Here is a 17,926-nt window from a genome sequence, read left to right on the forward strand (position 1 = left end):
AGTGATGAAGACACCGACGTCAAAGCTCTGGTCAAATCTTGGCTCCAGAGCCAACCCGAGGAGGATCGTCGCATGTTGGAAGCGTTCTTAGAAGATCATTTTTACAAGGCATTGGACTGGGTGCTAAAACAGAACGAGTTTGTAGTGGAGACAAGCTTGGTTGGCGTGGTCATGAATGGCCTGTCCCACATGCATGGCGTCAAGGTCAAGTCAGAGTTCGCCTGCAGTTTGATCAGAGGATTGGGAGGCAACCTGTCTTCATCAGCCAAAACTGCATTCGCTAAGGAGGTGACTTACTGTGGTTTTTTTAAATGTCAGAGAGACTGTGGGAATGATTCTTGTCTGCTTTCCCTTACAACTTCTCTTGGGTCAAGTGAATGTGACCTCAATTATCTACAGGGCGAAGTCTTTAAGTTATGCATTATAGCTATAAACGAACAGATTGATGATTCAAGTCTCAAAAGTTCTTGGATACCTGAAAACTGTTTGGTACCTTGATAATGCATTTCTTAAGATATGTGTGCATAGGAAGCTTTGTGACCTCTGTTCTCTTGATGGTTAGTCCCTTTTGGAAACCAAAACCAGTGATAGATATGTTTTGCACATAGAGTCCGTTCTTGTTGATTGCTCGCAAAAGCTATCTTCGTGTTGTTTAATGCCATAATACGTTTGTGTGGCTGAGGAATGAAATATTTTTTGACAGGTGTTTCATTGGACTCATGAGATGCCGCCGGATCAGAAGAGGCCGTTGGACACATATTATGATAACGACAGAGGAAGACTGGCTTCATATCAGTTGGAGGTGAGTTGGTACCAGTATTTACCTTGTCTCAGTGACAAAGAAGGAAAGTGACAATGTTGTGGAGTAAAACGCTATGGTAAAGTCTCGTATTCGAAGCTTATAGTTCTGGGCCCAGTTTTTCAAATGGCGCATAGCGCTATCCAAGGGATACATCGTTATCAGCGGATAAGAATTAATGAAACGTACTGCGCTATCCACCGGATAGAGATTTATATAGTGAAAAGTGTTATCCATCCTTTCAACATCCGGGGCCTTCGCAAGCAATATGACGGCAATCTTCCAAGCGTCTTCCTTTGATATTTGGATCGGATAAATTCAACGATAGGACCAGCAATGTTGTGACCAATCGTTTTGTTGGAGCTCTTTTCTTCTCATTTTCTTTAATTATCTTTTTAAATTCGGTCGAGACATTCCGCACTAATCTGTTGATCTGTCTCCTTCCATGCCAGGTCCCAGACTCGCTCAGTGTAAACGACCTAAATCAAAACTCAGGTCTTTTGCCAGTTATTCAGACCGCGGACATCAAGAGAGGTCTGGACATGTTTTCTCCCTGGCTTCATCCGGATCAAAAGAAGCCTTTCCTGTTGGTCGGTCCAGAAGGGTGTGGCAAGGAGTAAGTCTCTGTTCTTGTTGTTTTTGTCGCTGCTGCAAGTGTCCCTGCTTATTTGTGCCCAGATACAGAGGGGCACCAATTGGCGAGCACTAATTCAGCTCGCGTGGACGCTGTTTCGAAGACATATTCTAATGGCAAGATCATATATTATAAAACTTAATTCATGAAGCTTTCAAAATCTTTTAGGGCTATCTAACTTTGCGTAATTGTGCCCTGATGCGGAAGAGCACTAATTGGCGCGCACAAATTCAGCTCTTGTTTACGCTGTTTCGAAGAAACATGGGTTTCGAAGACCCATTCTAATCATATTCTATAAAATTTAATTCACTTTGCGTCTTTGGTTCGTTAATCTCTAGGCTTCTGTTGAGGCACTGTTTTGAGCAACTTCGCTCGACCCAAGTCGCTGTGGTGCACTGTAGTGCCCAGACCTCTCCCATGCATGTTCTTCAGAAGCTTCAGCAGTGCTGTATGGTGATTAGTTCCAACACTGGCCGAGTGTACAGACCAAAGGACTGCGAAAGACTGGTACTCTACCTCAAGGACCTCAACCTGCCAAAACCGGACAAGTGGGGAACTAGTCAGCTCATTGCCTTTTTACAGCAGGTAAAAACGGTTTTGCCAGCAGTCTAACAGTAATTTATGATGGAAGTGGAATTGGTGTAGAATCCTATTCTAACTACATTTTGTAGCTTTCATGCAGGATAAATTACTGTGCTTCAAATTAAAGCTAAACTTTGTAGCCCTCAACACTTCTTAAGCATACTACACTTCTGCTACTACTGTGGTGTTAATTTTTGCTATGAACGCATTACAACTCATCTTTCTGTAGGTCCTGACCTACAAGGGATTCTATGACTCGAATCTTGAATGGGTTGGTCTTGAAGGTGTTCAGATTGTGGCATCCATGAGCGCTGGGACTGGCATGGGGAGACACCAGCTGACAACCAGATTTACATCCATCGTCGGTGTATGTTCCATAGGGTAAGAGTGGTTAAATATTGTCTCTATGGTCCGTGCGAGGACTAGATGTATGGTTAATGTTCCCTTGGAAAGTCACTCCGGTTGAAAGTTGCTTGGGTAAATAAGATAAAAAAATGAATTGAAATTTTAAGAAACAGGAAAATTCCTAGCCACTTTCTCATAATTTTTTTTCTAAATGGTATCGTCTCACTTTTTAAGTTATGTTCTTGTGCAGCAATGAAATGGTTTAAGTGTTTTAGAAGGATGATATTGGGTCGCTTGTCAACATTACCTTTAGAAAACATAAGAGTATCCTCGGTAGAAACTAAACCTACCATTCGAAGCTTTTTTTTTCTTACAGAGTTGAAACAATATGATTGCCCTTTGAAAGCTTAAAATGTCTGAAACTCGAACAAACTTGTTGAGCAATTAAAGATGATGAATGTATCTGAGCTATAAACAGATTAAATAAAGCTTAGGGGTCATTTTAGTCTTTAAGAGAGGAGACAAAAACTTCGCTTCACTCCGTGTGGTTTCTATGTGTTATTTTGACAGGTTATGAGAAATGTTTTTAGAATTATTTGGCTTCCGCTATGTTAATCCCCTAATTACTCCTCTCTTCTGTAGCTATGCTGATCGAGATCAGCTGCAAGCAATCTACAGTGCATACCTTCAGCCCGTGCTAAGTTCATCCCTGAAGTCCCATCCAGTGTGGGGTGCGGTAAAAAATGTCCACACTTTGGCCGGCTCAATGGTTTCTGTGTACGAACAGGTCAGTGGCTAGCCTTAAAATAAAATCAAAAGAGGTAGGAAGGGATGATTCAAATGTTTTTGTCGGTTAGTTTTTAACTGAAACATATTTAGCTCTTGTTTACAGCTGGCAGAATCAAGGTTACTGTATAATCGAACGAAAAATTGATCGGCGACTCTGTACATTTATTTCATCCAAAAGGACGTTAGACAGATATTTGTTACTATCAAAATGAAAGCCAGACAGCCAGACAGCCAGACAGAAGTTCAGTTGTTGTCGTTTCCCGTTCGCGTAAACGTAAAGTTGCTTCTTAGTTTCTCTGCTGTAAGAGGTTGAAATAATAAAGACAGTGTCTCTCAAATAGGAAGGCATTTAAAGATGAGTTTGTAAATGAACCTCAAATATTTTCCTTGTACATTGTTTTACGGATCACAAATTGGACACGAAAATTTTGGACAACTGTGTCAGGTTAAAACTCTTAAAAAAGAAATGCGTCTCCCTTGATTTTCTAGTGTAAGTTTAAGTCGTGACTTAGGAATTGCACGAAAAGTTTCAAGGTCGGGAAACAAATATATGTGAAATGTAGGTAATGGTTAAACCTCCCTTTGTTGTTTTGTTGGTTTCCGTAAACTTTAATTATTTACTTGATTTTCTCAGGTTCGCTCCAAGTTTACTGTCGACGACTTTTCTCACTACCTGTTCACCCCGCGTGATCTGACTAATTGGATCCAAGGTCTTTTGCGGTACAATCTGGACTCAGGATCTGGGGATAGCTCCACTCAGCATCTCTTGGAAATCTGGGCTTACGAGGCACGTCGTCTTTTCAGGGACAGACTTGTAGGAAAACAAGGCCTAGATAAATTCGACAGGTAAAACGAGTTTGGGAGGCATTAGTTTGATGATTTATTTCTTTATATATCCCAAAAAGTTGCTTTATCTATCCCAAATCGTAGCGAAGGGTTATCACAACAGGGATGGGGATAAGATTGGGCACTACAGGCTGGCAAAAAGGGAAACAGCACCGCAAGCGTTTTCCATCCTTCTGGTATATCTAAATATTTCAAAACAATTTTATAAGAGCTTCATGTTAATGCGTGAATTGCGTTTTGCTAGACTTGATTACGGAACTCAATGACTCCGATCATTCCATTATCAATGAATTACTAATTAAAATAAACAAAGAGGGTCCAATTAAACTTTTTGACACAATTTGGGATTAATTTAGCATTCTAGCCTCCCAACTGCGCGCTGATTGGTCTGTTACTCTTGATCGCCTTGACAACAAGTATTATGTCACATGGGGTAGCAGTCTCACTTCTGCATCAGCACCCTCAAGTAATGCCGGGAAAGAGGGTGAAGCGCCTGTAGCCACGACGTCTGGGGGCTCACTTCCGCCTCAAGGAAAGATGCTTGGGAAACTGGATCCGAAGGACTTAGTGCAAGTAATCAGCAAAGGAATGAAGACTTATGGTATGTTCAGATGCATTGCAATCTTTATATCATCGTTGGTGTTGTTGGTTTTTAAACTCTGCAGCTATTTTAACTTTTCATTTACTGAAGATTGTTATAAATGAAAGAAGTCATCAAAATACTACTTGATACGTTAGCTATCATCTGGGTTGTGTCAAACGTAAGTTGCACCACAGTCCTATCAATAAAAATCGCAACAAATGAATATTCTTCTCAATGGATTTTTAATCTTGATTGTATCCCGTGGTAGTCCTTGTTACTTTGGGTAATACACAAATTTTACTTTGGGTTTGTTCATGCAGCGCGTGAAAACCGGGAGCTAGACATCCTCATTTTCAAAGAAGTCCTGGAAAACATCGCCCGTGTCGATCGCACACTTACCAAACCTGGCGGCTCGCTTCTCATGGCTGGCCGAAGTGGTGTTGGAAGGAGAACAGCGGTTGCTCTGGTTGCTCACATGCACAACGTTCAACTATTTACACCCAAAGTATCCAGAGCTTATGGACTGAAACAGTTCAAGACTGACCTTAAGTCGGTAAGGAAGATCTTTGCCTGAGAGATGTTGTCCAGATCGAATTTTTTAAAAAGTCTCTATGATGAACAATGAACAAACAGAGAGAAAAATATAATCTTGTGGAGATAAAGTACAACTTAGTATGAAATTGGTATAGTCTGGAAAGGATCTCAAGTAATTGAAGACATCTGGAGATTTCCGATCACTTTTGACGGTCGCCTCGCACAGCCGAACACTTTAATTTTTTTTGAAATGTTATTTTTATGCCAGCAGATATTTCCCAACACTTTCACCAAAAATTATTGATGAGCACTTGAATCGTAAAATATGTCAATTAAAGCCCCTATGCCGTTCATACTTGATGACCTTCTCCCATGAAATTTTTTATAAGTGTTACTTTCATTATTAATTTTCTGAAAATAAAGGTAAAAAATGACCCTTTTTCAATTGCAGGTCATGCAGCTGTCTGGTATCGACGGAGAACAAGTAGTTCTTCTCCTGGAAGATCATCAGGTCGACCCATCATATTTAGAGCTTATCAACAGTCTACTCAGTGCAGGTGAAATTCCCGGTCTCTACACTCCTGAGGAGTTGGAACCCCTGTTAGGTCCCCTTCGGGATCTTGCGTCACAAGATGGTTTTCGTGGCACGCTTGTCTCGTACTTTGCTTCCCGTGTGCGAAGGAATTTGCACGTTGTGTTAATCATGGATTCGTCTTCCAAGAATTTCACGGCTAACTGCGAGTCCAATCCAGCGTTCTACAAGAACTGCTCGTTCCAGTGGATGGAACGTTGGAGTAAAGAGAGCATGGCACAAAGTAAGTGATTTTTTAAACAGATTTTAAATGTCCCCTTTCACAGGTGTATTCTGTGGCCCCTCACTGAAAATTCTAGCCTGATATACAGTCTGAAATTATACTAGTTACAATTTTTATCCTAGTCTTACGACTTACAGGAAAGGTTTGTGCACTTGCCCAATAATTTATGAAGTGGAAGGTAGCTGATATTGACTTTCCTTGTCGTCGATACAAATTTTTATATATTTGTTCAGTGGTACCTTATTTTATCTGTGTGTCTTTGGCGCATATCGCCCCTTTTTGGTGGTATGTTCGAATCTGTAACGACAATGACGCCTCTGCCGATTATTCCAGAAATAACGAAGAAACCAAGAACAAAATATTGTAGGTGTCCTTTTTCTGTTCCCTTCATCCTTTCATGGTGCAAGATGAACCAAAATACAAATGCTAGCTCCGGAAACGCCGGGCATACAGCAGCACCCTAATCGTGGCTGACAAATCTTTTATATTTTACTTTATTAGTACCCGGGATGCTTCTCTCTGATGAAGGGCTACGCAGTGATGAAGGTACTAAGGGTAAAGATGGCAAGTCTGGTGTTGAGGAGCTGGTGAAGAACTTCCTTCAAATTCACGAGTCGTGCAGTGATAAAGACGCGGCCCCAAGACGCTACATGACATTCCTGAAGACTTACAAACGAGTTTATAACGAGAAGAAGGATGGAGTGGTGAAACGACAGCAGCATTTACAGGTATGATGGTATTTGGTTGGCTTTGTAAATTTAGCCTTAAGTTCTTCATTTGGAATCTGCAATAATCTTTGCCGTCTCTTTCCTGATAGACTGTAATTTAAAGTGTTAATTATATTTCTATAAAGTGTTTCTAGTATCGGCGGCTCATTCTACGTTAAGTTTCATTAATAAAGTTAGTGGAAGATCGAAACAATGCGGCTCACTTAAATGCAGTATTTTCTTTATGATGAAATACTGACTGAAGCACGCTCGTGGAAGATCAAAGCTTATGAAGACTTTATCAAACAGTGTAGTGTTTTTTTTCGTACTTATAGGCTGGTGTGTCAAAGCTGACCGATGCTAAGGCGCTGGTGGATGATCTGAAACAGAAGGCAGGAGAACAGAGCCGACAGTTGGCTGACAAACAGGAAGAGGCTGATGCAGCGCTCAGGGAAATAACCGCCAGCATGCAGGTAAATATAGACATGAGTTTGAATGAAGAAATGTAAAGCACGTTTTTTCTGTTAATAATCAGCCATTTGTGACAATAGCGTAATGGATATTTGCAAACTTAAGATCTATGATACGTCTCCTCTTACCAAAATTTAAAAATTTGCTTTTTATTATCCTCTCAACAAAGCGTGCTAGCGAGTCCAAAAGTGAGATGGAGACGCTCAAACAAAAACAAGGGGAAGAGTCTCTTAAGCTGGAGAAAAGAAAGAAGGCCATCGAAATTGAGTTGTCTGAGATTGAACCGCTCGTCCAAGAAGCAAAGGATGCTGTTGGTGACATTAAACCTGAGTCACTCTCTGAGATACGCTCCTTACGCATGCCTCCAGATGTCATCCGGGACATCTTAGAGGCTGTGCAAAGACTGATGGGGATTTTTGACACATCCTGGGTCAGCATGAAAAGGTAAGATTAAGATTGAGTTGTTAGAAGGATCTTCAATTTGTCTGTGCGTTTTTTTTGTTGTTGTTGTTGTTGTTGTTATTGTTGTTGTTCCCACCATTTCTAGTGGTCGCTTATTCCTCCAAGTCTTACATTGGAGTGACTTGACCAAATCAACAAACGTAAGCTTCCACATACTCCATACTTGTTTCGAAAATTTCCATGTTTCACATAGCTAACCCCGCCTGATAATACTTTAGCGCGACTTAAATACCATTAAAGCAAGAAGTGTAAATTTGTTTTTCTACAGTTTCCTGGCCAAGCGGGGTGTTAAGGATGAAATCTGTTCGTTTGATGCTCGAAAAATCACTCCTGACATCAGAGCAAGTGTGGAAGAACTCCTGGAGAAAAATGCCAACTCATTTGATCCGAAGGTGAGAAAAATATATTTCACTGTGAAATTACAAAAGTATTGACAATTTTCACTCCTGCTACGCTGTAGAGAGTTAGATATGCACCTCTCTGAACTTCACTGCTGTTAACTAGCCCAAGCGGGACTTTGTGTTTGCAGGGATGCGAAGTTTTGAATTTGAGAAGTTGGCTATTTTGGAGGTATTTAGACTGACAATACAGAGAGAGGATTATCCTCAAACTTGAGTATTAGGATATTTTACAGTAAACTTTTTAAATTCTTCATCCTTCAGATTGCAAAGAGAGCCAGTGTGGCAGCTGCTCCATTGGCTGCCTGGGTGGTAGCTAACGTGAAGTTCTCTGTTGTCCTGGAGAAGATTGAACCGCTAGAAAACGAGCAGGCGCAACTGGAGAAGTATGTTATTGATATTTCACGTGGACTTTTATCAAAACATGGGCCTTGAAATGTATATGGTACTGATCTCTGTTTTGAATGGGGAACTAAAATGTGTTTCACTCACTCTTTTTACTGACAACTGTTTAGGGAAAGTAGCTCAAGTATTTTCTCGTCGATTTTATCATTCACATCGTATTCTGACTTAGTTAAATTGTAGACACCTCCGTGGAATTCGCGTTGTCATTGTTCTATCTTTTTTGATAGAAATCTCGCCAAATCTCAACAAAGGCTGGTGAAGCTTGGCAATGCCTTGGACAAAGTAGACAGAGAAGTTGCCGAAATGCGTAAAAGGTGCTGTACGCCAAACTTTATTATCAGTTAGTGATAAATAAAATATTGTCCACTCTCTCCTTTTCAATTTTTTCCAAGACTTAATTCTGCTGCAGCGCAACTGATCATGCTGTTGTGTTTTTTTAACTGAGCTCACGTTTTCATGTTGTGAAAGTGCTTATTATTTCTTAAGCGCTTTCGATTAATTGTCGTGAAACAAAACCGACAGTAATTACAGCAACCTTTCCGAGGAAGAGTTGACATCCTAGTGAACCAGAAAAAACGCCCTAAAACACGACTAATTGCAAGTGAACAAGTTATCCTTGCCTATAGAATCTTTGGTTTTACCGACTGAGTTGATAATTTAAACAGCCATCGTAAAGAGTTTCTAAAGCTGAATCTACGATGGGCAGTTTACATATTCAACTCAGTAGATAACACCAAATTATCTTGTAAAACATAATACTAACGCAGCACCACAGTTTCTCGCGAAACGTACACCTTTACTCAGTGGTCCGCAGCATCACAGTTTATCCAGAAACTTACACCCTTTATTAAGTGGTCTGCAGCCTCACAGTTTATCCAGAAACTTACACTATTTATTAAGTGGTCCGCAGCACCACAGTTTCTCCAAAAGCTTACACCTTTATACCGTAGTCCGCAGCACTACAGTTTCTCCAGAAATTTACATCCTTTATTTGGTGGTGTGCACCTCCAAAGTTTCTTCAGAAACTTATACCCTTTATTCATTGGTCCGACTTACTTTCAACATTCAGTTGATGTAGCACTGTAATTATAATTGATCAGGTTCGAGCTGAGGACTCAGGAAGCAACGCAGCTGAAGATGGAGCTTGACAAAGCGCAGGAGACAATTCAAGCTGCTGAGACACTTGTTTCTAAACTGGATGGTGAATTTAAAAGATGGTCAGGACAGGTACAGGCACACAAACACTCTAGGATTATTCGAAGGAACACGTCCATTTTGACAATTTTTGCCTAAGAGCTCGTGCAACGAAATTGTTCATTAATTTTGCTTAATTTTCTTGCATTTGCAAAGTATTATACTTTTCTTGCATTTGCAAAGTAGAACAAATACTCGAATCCTTCAATTCAAATATTCCCTTTTTTGGTGGAAAAATCGCTAAACCATTTGTCCTTTTCCTTGATTTTCGCCGCTAGGTCTTGATAGTGAGTTTGAGCCCGGTGCAAAAAAGCCTTAAATCAATCCCATAGAAAAAGAGGAAAAAATAACTCTTCTTGGAAAATTTAAACTATCAGTTTAGTCTGACAACGGCGAAAGACAACCGGGAAAGGACCTCCTTGTAAACGGCACTTGTTTCCATCCTAAATAGTGCACGTTCTAACATCACTGGATCCGTTCCTGTCGTCTGGTTTCCTGTAAAGCGTTTCATGCCACGCCGTTACGTACGGAAATGAGATAAATCTATGAGATAAACTATGATGCACACTTTGTTTCTAAGGTCCACGAGCTCACCGCTGAACTGGAACAACTTCCAAGGCGGGCTCAGCTGGCTGCTGGATTTATCACTTACCTGAGCAGTGCCCCAGAAGACGTGAGAAAGGCCACCATGTCTAAATGGTGCGAGGCAGCAGGACTCCAGGGATTTGACTTCAGAAGGTTCATGAGTACTGAGAGTGAGCAGCTTGGATGGAAAGCTGAGGGGCTGCCATCTGATGACCTCTCCATGGAGAACGCACTTGTTATCTTGAAGGTCAGTTGATAAGCACCTATCCATCTTCTTGACTACGAGATAAAGTTTGTTATTAGGATTTATAACACGTGTTCGGATTGGTGCACTCGGCAAGTAGGGTGACAGGACTTCGTTTTGTCGATTTTACGACAATCACGATTGTAGAACACGAGCTGTGACTGGGTGACGTTGTTAAGATGCTTAAACGATACGCCATGATTTGATAAATTCACAGTTTTGATTCTTTAACAGCCTCTCTGATAGGCTGAAATCGAGTCGAGTCGAGTCTCGAAGGAGTCTTTAAGTCTATCTCTATGTATAGTTATTATTAGTAGTAGTAATTATTAGTAATAGTTTATTGATTTATGAAATCATTTTGTTTTTGACAGAGTACCATGAGACCATTCCTGGTGGATCCATCATGCCGCGCAACAGAGTGGCTCAAAACAAATCTGAAGGAGCAGAGACTGGAAGTCATCAACCAACAGGTACAGACCTGCTAAGTCTGTCGTTCTTTCTCTGTTAAGATTTAATTTTTGTTTTGGTTGTTATTGTTTTTTCCGTTTTCGCTGTCATACGATGCATTACTGATTTGTATACTTTGTTTCGAACCTTGTCAGGACTCGAATTTCTCCACTGCCTTGGAACTGGCTGTACGGTTTGGTAAGACGCTTGTCATTCAGGAAATGGATGGCGTGGAACCTGTCTTGTACCCAATCCTACGCGGAGACTTCATCAGCCAAGGTGAGATTAAGTTATGCATTTCTACTTCAGCTTAAATAAAAAAATCAACCCTTGTTTTGTGCTCTACTTACCTCGCTTTCTTACAAACTTATCTGGCATACTTTTGCATTCTTTTAATCAGGTCCGCGATATGTTGTTCAAATTGGTGAAAAAGTTATTGACTATAACGAGGACTTCAAGTAAGTATAATTGTTTGTGACCAACGATGTTTCCTTTTTTTTTAAATTAAAACTACAGTTTAGAAATCAGAAAATTGACGCCAAAAGATTATATTTGTGGACGTTGAAGAGTAGCTGCACGTAAACTCTAAGGAGACAAATAAGAACGCTGCAAAATTTTACGTTTTCTGTGAATATAACGGTCTGGGACGATCTGGAAAGAGGGAATTCTTTGCCCCGTCTGGGATTTTGCATTCGTTTTTGAGATCCTTGTGTGCGTAGTCTCACTGGAAGTGACTCCTGTTTGAATTTTCAGACTGTTTATGACCACAAGGAATCCTAACCCTGAGCTTCCCCCGGACGGGTCTGCTATCATCTCTGAAGTGAATTTCACCACCACACGGGCTGGATTGACAGGACAGGTACTGAAACAAAAACTGATTAAAACTCTAGGTATTCTTTTAAGGCTACTTCCTAAATCGTGTCAAAAGTGGAAACTCTCTGGTACAAAACAAATGATCAATTAATCTCTGTATTTTGGAGGTGTGTGCTAGGATATCCAAATTGACGGTTCTTGGAGGTTTCGTCGTAGAGAAAAGAGACATTATATTTTATTGTAAAAATTTACCAATCTCCCATCTCCTATCTATAGAACACCAACGAGGCATGGTGAAGAAAAAGTTGGGACGTCAGAGATCGGAGATTTGCATCTATGAGAAGCTAATAATATATTGATAATCTTCTCCTTTGTTTCAAAAAGAAGGGAAGGGTAACATAATGCAACACGTCTTAAGCATTTGTATCATTTTTAACCACCTTCATACTCACTCACTGTAACATGATTACCATTACCACTTTGTCATTATCAAAGTTGCTGGGAATAACCATCCAACACGAGAAGCCACAACTTGAAGTACAGAAGACTGAACTGCTGCGGAAAGAAGAAGAACTGAAAGTGCAGTTAGCCGAGCTGGAGGAATCGTTACTAGAGGTACGCAAAAATACAGCACAACCAAGGGAACATCAACTTGAATCAATTCCAGTTCTATTAAATCGAGGTTTATCGTAGAAAAATGTGTGGATGAAATATAAATGGTGATAAAGAAATTTCAGTTTTAACAGTCCGCCAATATCCCAATATCAGCCAATATCTCTTCCCCCCCCCCCTTTCAGTAAATTATTGCCTAATATTCCATTTTTTATGGCAGACGTTGGCCAGCGCCGAAGGTAACATCTTGGAGAACAAAGTTTTGTTGGAGTCATTGAACAAAACCAAGGCGAGCTCCATGACTATTGCAGAGTCGCTCCAAGATGCACACAGAATACAGACTACGCTGGATCAGGTGAGTCGCAGCTTGACTTTAGCAAAATGAATTTATTTACTGCAGACTTTGTTTCAAGATCATGATACGTATTAAAGCAAAGCAGGGAAAGTTTTGCAGAACTATCTCGCGAAAGAAGACACTTGTCAGTCTGAAAAGGTGACTCGAAGTTAAAAAACTCAGATTCCATTCTTTTACCGTAGGCGCCCTTAATATGGTAGTCTTTCAAATTCTGTAACCCCAGTAAAAAATTTCAGATTGTCTCCGATTTAAATCGTTTTCAGTTCTTTCTGTTTGAACATATTAGGATCAATTTTATTAATGACTGATGTCATCGTCTGTTACCTTGTATGGTACTTTCATTCACGTGCTTTGATTCCTTTTTTATGTGACAGGAGCGTGACGCATACTTACCTCTAGCTGAGAGTGGCAGTACCCTGTTCTTTGTCATCAGCGACCTGGCTAAGCTGAACAACATGTATCGCTTTAGTCTGAGTGCTTTCCTGAGGCTTTTCCAACGATCGCTGGAAACAAAACAGGTAAAAGACCAAGTACGGTTTGTTTTTCCGTCGATGATGTACAGCTGTGGCAAGGAAATCTTAACGAAATCATTGTTAAATATTCAGTTGGGTGACATCACCAAGGTACATCGCGTTTCACAGAGAATCCTAAAGTTTAAGGTTTTTCAAGCGAGTAAATGTAATTCACAATTTTTCGCAGCAGGCGCATCCCTTATTGCTGCATTTTAAAGTTCACCCTCCCTTCAACGGAGCCGTTTCAGCCAAGTTCATGACCTTAACAAAGTAAAGCCTTTGACACAAGTTTCGTTTTGACATTTTGGATATTGTTTTTCCTTTTAGGAATCTAGTAGCACAGAACAAAGGATTAAATCACTACGAACATTTTGGATAATATTGTTTTAATAATAATAATAATAATATTAATAATAATAATAATATTAATAATAATAATAATATTAATAATAATAATAATATTTTCCTTTTAGGAATCTAGTAGCACAGAACAAAGGATTAAATCACTACGAACATTTTGGATAATATTGTTTTAATAATAATAATAATAATATTAATAATAATAATAATATTTTCCTTTTAGGAATCTAGTAGCACAGAACAAAGGATTAAATCACTACGAACATTTTGGATAATATTGTTTTAATAATAATAATAATAATAATAATATTAATAATAATAATAATATTTTCCTTTTAGGAATCTAGTAGCACAGAACAAAGGATTAAATCACTACGAACATTTTGGATAATATTGTTTTAATAATAATAATAATAATAATAATAATATTAATAATAATAATAATATTTTCCTTTTAGGAATCTAGTAGCACAGAACAAAGGATTAAATCACTACGAAGTTCCCTGCAGTCACTGGTCTACGAATATGTTTGTAGGTCTCTTTTCAAGGTAAGGTGACAACAAGATGCGAACTTTCCAGCCTCTTTCACAACAATTCACTCATTACTTTCACCTTTAAAAATTGAGAAATTGAGTCTTGTTTGTTTCCATTCAGGCCGACAGGTTGATGTTTGCCTTACATTTAGTACACGGAATGCATCCAGAGCTGTTTGAGGCACAGGTAATCAACTGCTGCACGACGATATATTTGGCTCTTTATTTTGATAGTCAAGTTTCAAATTTTATGATTAGTTTATGGTTAACATTCAGCATCACGTTTAAGTCTCATTTTAGAGTGAATTTTGACACCGTTTTGAATTCCTTGGTACATTAGAAACTGCCTTTCGCTCATTACCTGGTGAGGGGGGGTGGGAGGGTTAAGCGTTGTCAACTATGTGAAAATCTCGTAAAGAGGGAAGTCTCGCTTTAGGTGGTATCTCGGCTTGGAGCAGCCACTGTGTAGAGCAGATGCAATCAAACAGTGATCATTGGTCTCGTTATGATGCTGCACTAATGACCAATGAGTCCTTCTGCCTTTTACGTATTTTCCTCTTTACAAGGATTATCTCAGTCTTTGTCCAATAAACTAAATTGTTTTATTCTCTAATCAGGAATGGGAATATTTCACCGGTTTGCTGGTTTCAGATAGCGTGTTTAAAAGACAGGTAGGCTTAAAAACTCTCTGGTAAAAAAGAAAAAATATATATATAATGTCATTAGGTGTAGAGATTTCAATCAATATGTGAGAATGATCCATAATGAAAAAGAAAGGAAAAACGAAAAAATCGCCCGAGAATGCCCTGATGCATCTCGGTTTGTTATCACATATACTGAGTTGCCTTTGCGGAAATCTGAAGGCTTTTTCGCTCGATTGCTTATTTGTTTGAGTGTGGAACGTGTTGGCCGTTACAGTGTTTAAAGGTGCCAAACTAAAAGCGTTTGCATTTCGTCCGTGAAAAAATTTCCAGCGAAATTAAACAGAAGATGGAAAGAAACTCCGAGAAAGGTCTCTACTGAATTTTTCCGGCGAAATTTTGTTCATTGTCACCTAAAATCTTCTTTTGCTTGACTATTGTACCTTCATCCCAACGATCACACCACGAATCTTTTCCAAATCTGTAAACAAACTTTTTTTATCGTGTCGAATGGTAGAAATTGTCAACACTACCTTTCTTTTTGTCTTTTCCAACAAGTATTTTTGCTCCGAACTGTTTCGTTCTAAATTTTTTTTTTCCGCAGGAATCCATGAAGAACCTCCGAGACAGTCTTCCGTCATGGATCGATTCTGATCGTGCTGCTGCTGTAGGATCACTCAAGGTTCGCTTTAAATTTAGGATACAAAGTTACATGTTAATTGCGTTTTCCCCTCATGGCACTCTTTAAGGGATGCAAACACATTGACGCGTGGTTTACCCATAAACCAAGTCTAGAGATTTTCATTTGAGTAACGCAAAATCAAAATAGCCAATACACCCAATACAAAATCTAATGAGCCAATGGGAATTCAAAATAAAAACGAAGTGAAGAACTTGAAGAGTTGGAAATCGCGCGAGACTGAGATGAGACCGGCTTGAGCCTTGCATCTCATTGTTAACGGTTGCGCGAGTTCAATACACAGATAACAAAACTAGCTGAAACAAAACGGCTAAGGTAAACCAAGATTGATTTCCACATTAGATGAAAGCTACTCTATACCAAATATTCACAAAACACCCAGCAATCGCATGATATCAACGGAGCTGTCAATCTCCCAAGATCAGTCTCGCACCATGGAGACAAGAAACCATCGTCTGATCATAGCGGACAAGGTCTTTGGATTTATGCTTAGTTTCAACATACATTCATGGGTAAAGGAACAAAGCTAAGCCATGTTTTTGTTTGTTTCGCAGAACACCTTTCCAAACTTGTATAAGACACTTCAGCTGGACAGCTCAGACTTGTGGATGCCGTTTCAGCGTAGTTCCCAGTGTGAGCAAGACATCCCTCCCGCTGTGGCCAAGAAGATCAGCCTCTTTCAGCAGGTTAGAACACTCGCAAAGCGTTTGAAGATAACTCTTCTGTTTGCTCTCTTTCTATGCATGTTTGGAGATGATATGACGGCCAGACAGAAGCCTGGATTCTGTTCTTGTGAATGAATTTGTGTGAACATACTTTCCAAGGTGCGAGGGCAAAGGATAACCTCGGACCTGTAGCTTCATTACCATTTCCGTTTTCTGTTGTCATGCGACCCAAAAAGACAGAAAGCATCGAAACCCTACCGCTTTTTCGTATATTTCTTCGGTGTGTGCTCCGTTTCTTTCACATACTATTTCAGCCTTAACAGAAATTCAACTGAAATTCATTTCATGGATGATCGTTTGTGATTTTCTGTGTTATATACAGGTGTTGGTTGTCCAAGCTTTCAGACCGGACCGTTTGCAGAGCGTGATGAGTCTTTTTGCTTCAAAGGCACTGGGTAAGACTATATTTAAGCAAACACTTGAGAAACATGTTCCGTAGACTTTTCAACCACCCTTCCAGGTGTTCTTTCTTTGAGAGATTCCCAAACTTTTGTTGTATAGAAATTTCCAGGTTGGTCGTGCTTATGAATATATCATTGTCTTACTGCCCGAGTTCTGTCAACCAACATAGAGAGTACGCTCATTGAAGGGGAGCCCGTGATCTCGATCTGGATGAGCTGCCTTTTAAAGATTCTGAAACTAGGAAAAACCGCGAAAACATAATCGCTGACGTTTTACTGTATGAAAGAGTGGAATTAGAATTAACATTTTATTTATGGATCATAATATATCGTCTCCTTTCATCCATAGGAATGAAAGAGCTGTCCCCTCCAGCCCTGAACCTCAAAAGGCTTGTAAAGGAAACAGTTCCAGGAGAACCGATCTTGATTGTGATCTCGCCTGGAGCAGACCCCTCTCAGGTAAGTTTACACTTTGGCAACCAGTTGTTCTTTTAAAGACACTGTGTTGTGCCTTGAAAAAATGGTGATCATTGTTGATGCCTGAGAAAAACACTGTTAGTTGTTGCCACAATTTTTCTCCATTCGTTTTCGTTTTTTGTACCTACATTTACAAAGCTTAAAAACTTTTTCTATCGCGAACTTTAATGGCATGATTTTGTGAGCTAGGGAGTCGTAGTTGGATTCCTTGAGCACCCACGACCAAGGCAGAGGTGGAGACGGAATGGGATTTGTCAATTGTCAGAAAATGTCCAATTTATTCCAATTCCGTGCTCATTATCAGTTGAAAACTGTTTTCTCGGAGTCTTATGGAGACCTTAGCGTGGAGGAACAAACCAATTGCTAGTTCTCGGGCCCACCGTGTAAAATCAGATGCGTGCGACTCCGGAATCTAATTTTTTCTAGATCTTAGGCGACGAAGTCATTCTGAGTGGCATGGGAATTTTGGCTTTCCATCCGTTAGTTTCATTTTTTACCAATGAGATCATATTGTTCTTCGCTTCTGATTCAGATATCGACTTAGTCCTTAGTATAAACCAGGCATAGTAGTAGTCTGTTTGGATGACGCCTTCTTTTTCTTAGGAATTACAAGATACGGCTGCTGACGTCATTGGAGTGGACAAATACCATCAGGTGTGTTTTCTGAAACAAAGCGGAAATCTTCTATAGTCACTGGTTATATTTTGTTTCCTACTGCTAGAAAAATGTCGTAGCGTTCACAAGGATTCACACCACATCGGATGTGTCGATTTTTGGTTCTGCGCGTTTTACACGGAAAGAAATATCGGCCATCAAAACTGCAAAATTTCATGCAGCAAAAGTGGTTATCAGTCCATGAGTTCGTTGGTGAATTGACAGTTGTCGTCATCGTATTGCGTGTTAATTGTTTTGTATTCAATTTGGATTTATTCGTGTGTTCAACCCTTCATTCAACTT

The 17,926-nt window shown here is 39.8% G+C and overlaps 1 protein-coding gene across 1 annotated transcript in view; it reads left to right on the forward strand.

Annotated features, from left to right (window-relative positions):
- LOC113684532 (cytoplasmic dynein 2 heavy chain 1) overlaps nucleotides 1–17,926 on the forward strand; it is a 51,846-nt gene that overhangs the window by 25,947 nt on the left and 7,973 nt on the right. The window contains exons 31-63 of the mRNA XM_027201927.2: nucleotides 3–288; nucleotides 704–802; nucleotides 1,252–1,415; nucleotides 1,772–2,018; nucleotides 2,245–2,396; nucleotides 3,003–3,147; nucleotides 3,784–3,995; nucleotides 4,352–4,596; nucleotides 4,899–5,131; nucleotides 5,564–5,927; nucleotides 6,429–6,655; nucleotides 6,970–7,107; nucleotides 7,275–7,549; nucleotides 7,836–7,959; nucleotides 8,230–8,351; nucleotides 8,598–8,684; nucleotides 9,471–9,597; nucleotides 10,145–10,396; nucleotides 10,765–10,863; nucleotides 10,996–11,119; nucleotides 11,241–11,298; nucleotides 11,594–11,699; nucleotides 12,149–12,268; nucleotides 12,486–12,620; nucleotides 12,995–13,138; nucleotides 13,951–14,040; nucleotides 14,147–14,212; nucleotides 14,643–14,696; nucleotides 15,271–15,348; nucleotides 15,921–16,052; nucleotides 16,414–16,486; nucleotides 16,842–16,951; nucleotides 17,573–17,623. Coding sequence (XP_027057728.2) covers nucleotides 3–288; nucleotides 704–802; nucleotides 1,252–1,415; nucleotides 1,772–2,018; nucleotides 2,245–2,396; nucleotides 3,003–3,147; nucleotides 3,784–3,995; nucleotides 4,352–4,596; nucleotides 4,899–5,131; nucleotides 5,564–5,927; nucleotides 6,429–6,655; nucleotides 6,970–7,107; nucleotides 7,275–7,549; nucleotides 7,836–7,959; nucleotides 8,230–8,351; nucleotides 8,598–8,684; nucleotides 9,471–9,597; nucleotides 10,145–10,396; nucleotides 10,765–10,863; nucleotides 10,996–11,119; nucleotides 11,241–11,298; nucleotides 11,594–11,699; nucleotides 12,149–12,268; nucleotides 12,486–12,620; nucleotides 12,995–13,138; nucleotides 13,951–14,040; nucleotides 14,147–14,212; nucleotides 14,643–14,696; nucleotides 15,271–15,348; nucleotides 15,921–16,052; nucleotides 16,414–16,486; nucleotides 16,842–16,951; nucleotides 17,573–17,623 — 4,939 coding nt within the window. The remainder of the gene's footprint in view (nucleotides 1–2; nucleotides 289–703; nucleotides 803–1,251; nucleotides 1,416–1,771; nucleotides 2,019–2,244; nucleotides 2,397–3,002; nucleotides 3,148–3,783; nucleotides 3,996–4,351; nucleotides 4,597–4,898; nucleotides 5,132–5,563; nucleotides 5,928–6,428; nucleotides 6,656–6,969; nucleotides 7,108–7,274; nucleotides 7,550–7,835; nucleotides 7,960–8,229; nucleotides 8,352–8,597; nucleotides 8,685–9,470; nucleotides 9,598–10,144; nucleotides 10,397–10,764; nucleotides 10,864–10,995; nucleotides 11,120–11,240; nucleotides 11,299–11,593; nucleotides 11,700–12,148; nucleotides 12,269–12,485; nucleotides 12,621–12,994; nucleotides 13,139–13,950; nucleotides 14,041–14,146; nucleotides 14,213–14,642; nucleotides 14,697–15,270; nucleotides 15,349–15,920; nucleotides 16,053–16,413; nucleotides 16,487–16,841; nucleotides 16,952–17,572; nucleotides 17,624–17,926) is intronic.

The sequence above is a fragment of the Pocillopora damicornis genome, chromosome 13 (genome assembly GCF_964200805.1).
Source record: "Pocillopora damicornis chromosome 13, jaPocDami1.2, whole genome shotgun sequence".
Classification (NCBI taxonomy): Eukaryota; Metazoa; Cnidaria; class Anthozoa; order Scleractinia; family Pocilloporidae; genus Pocillopora; species Pocillopora damicornis.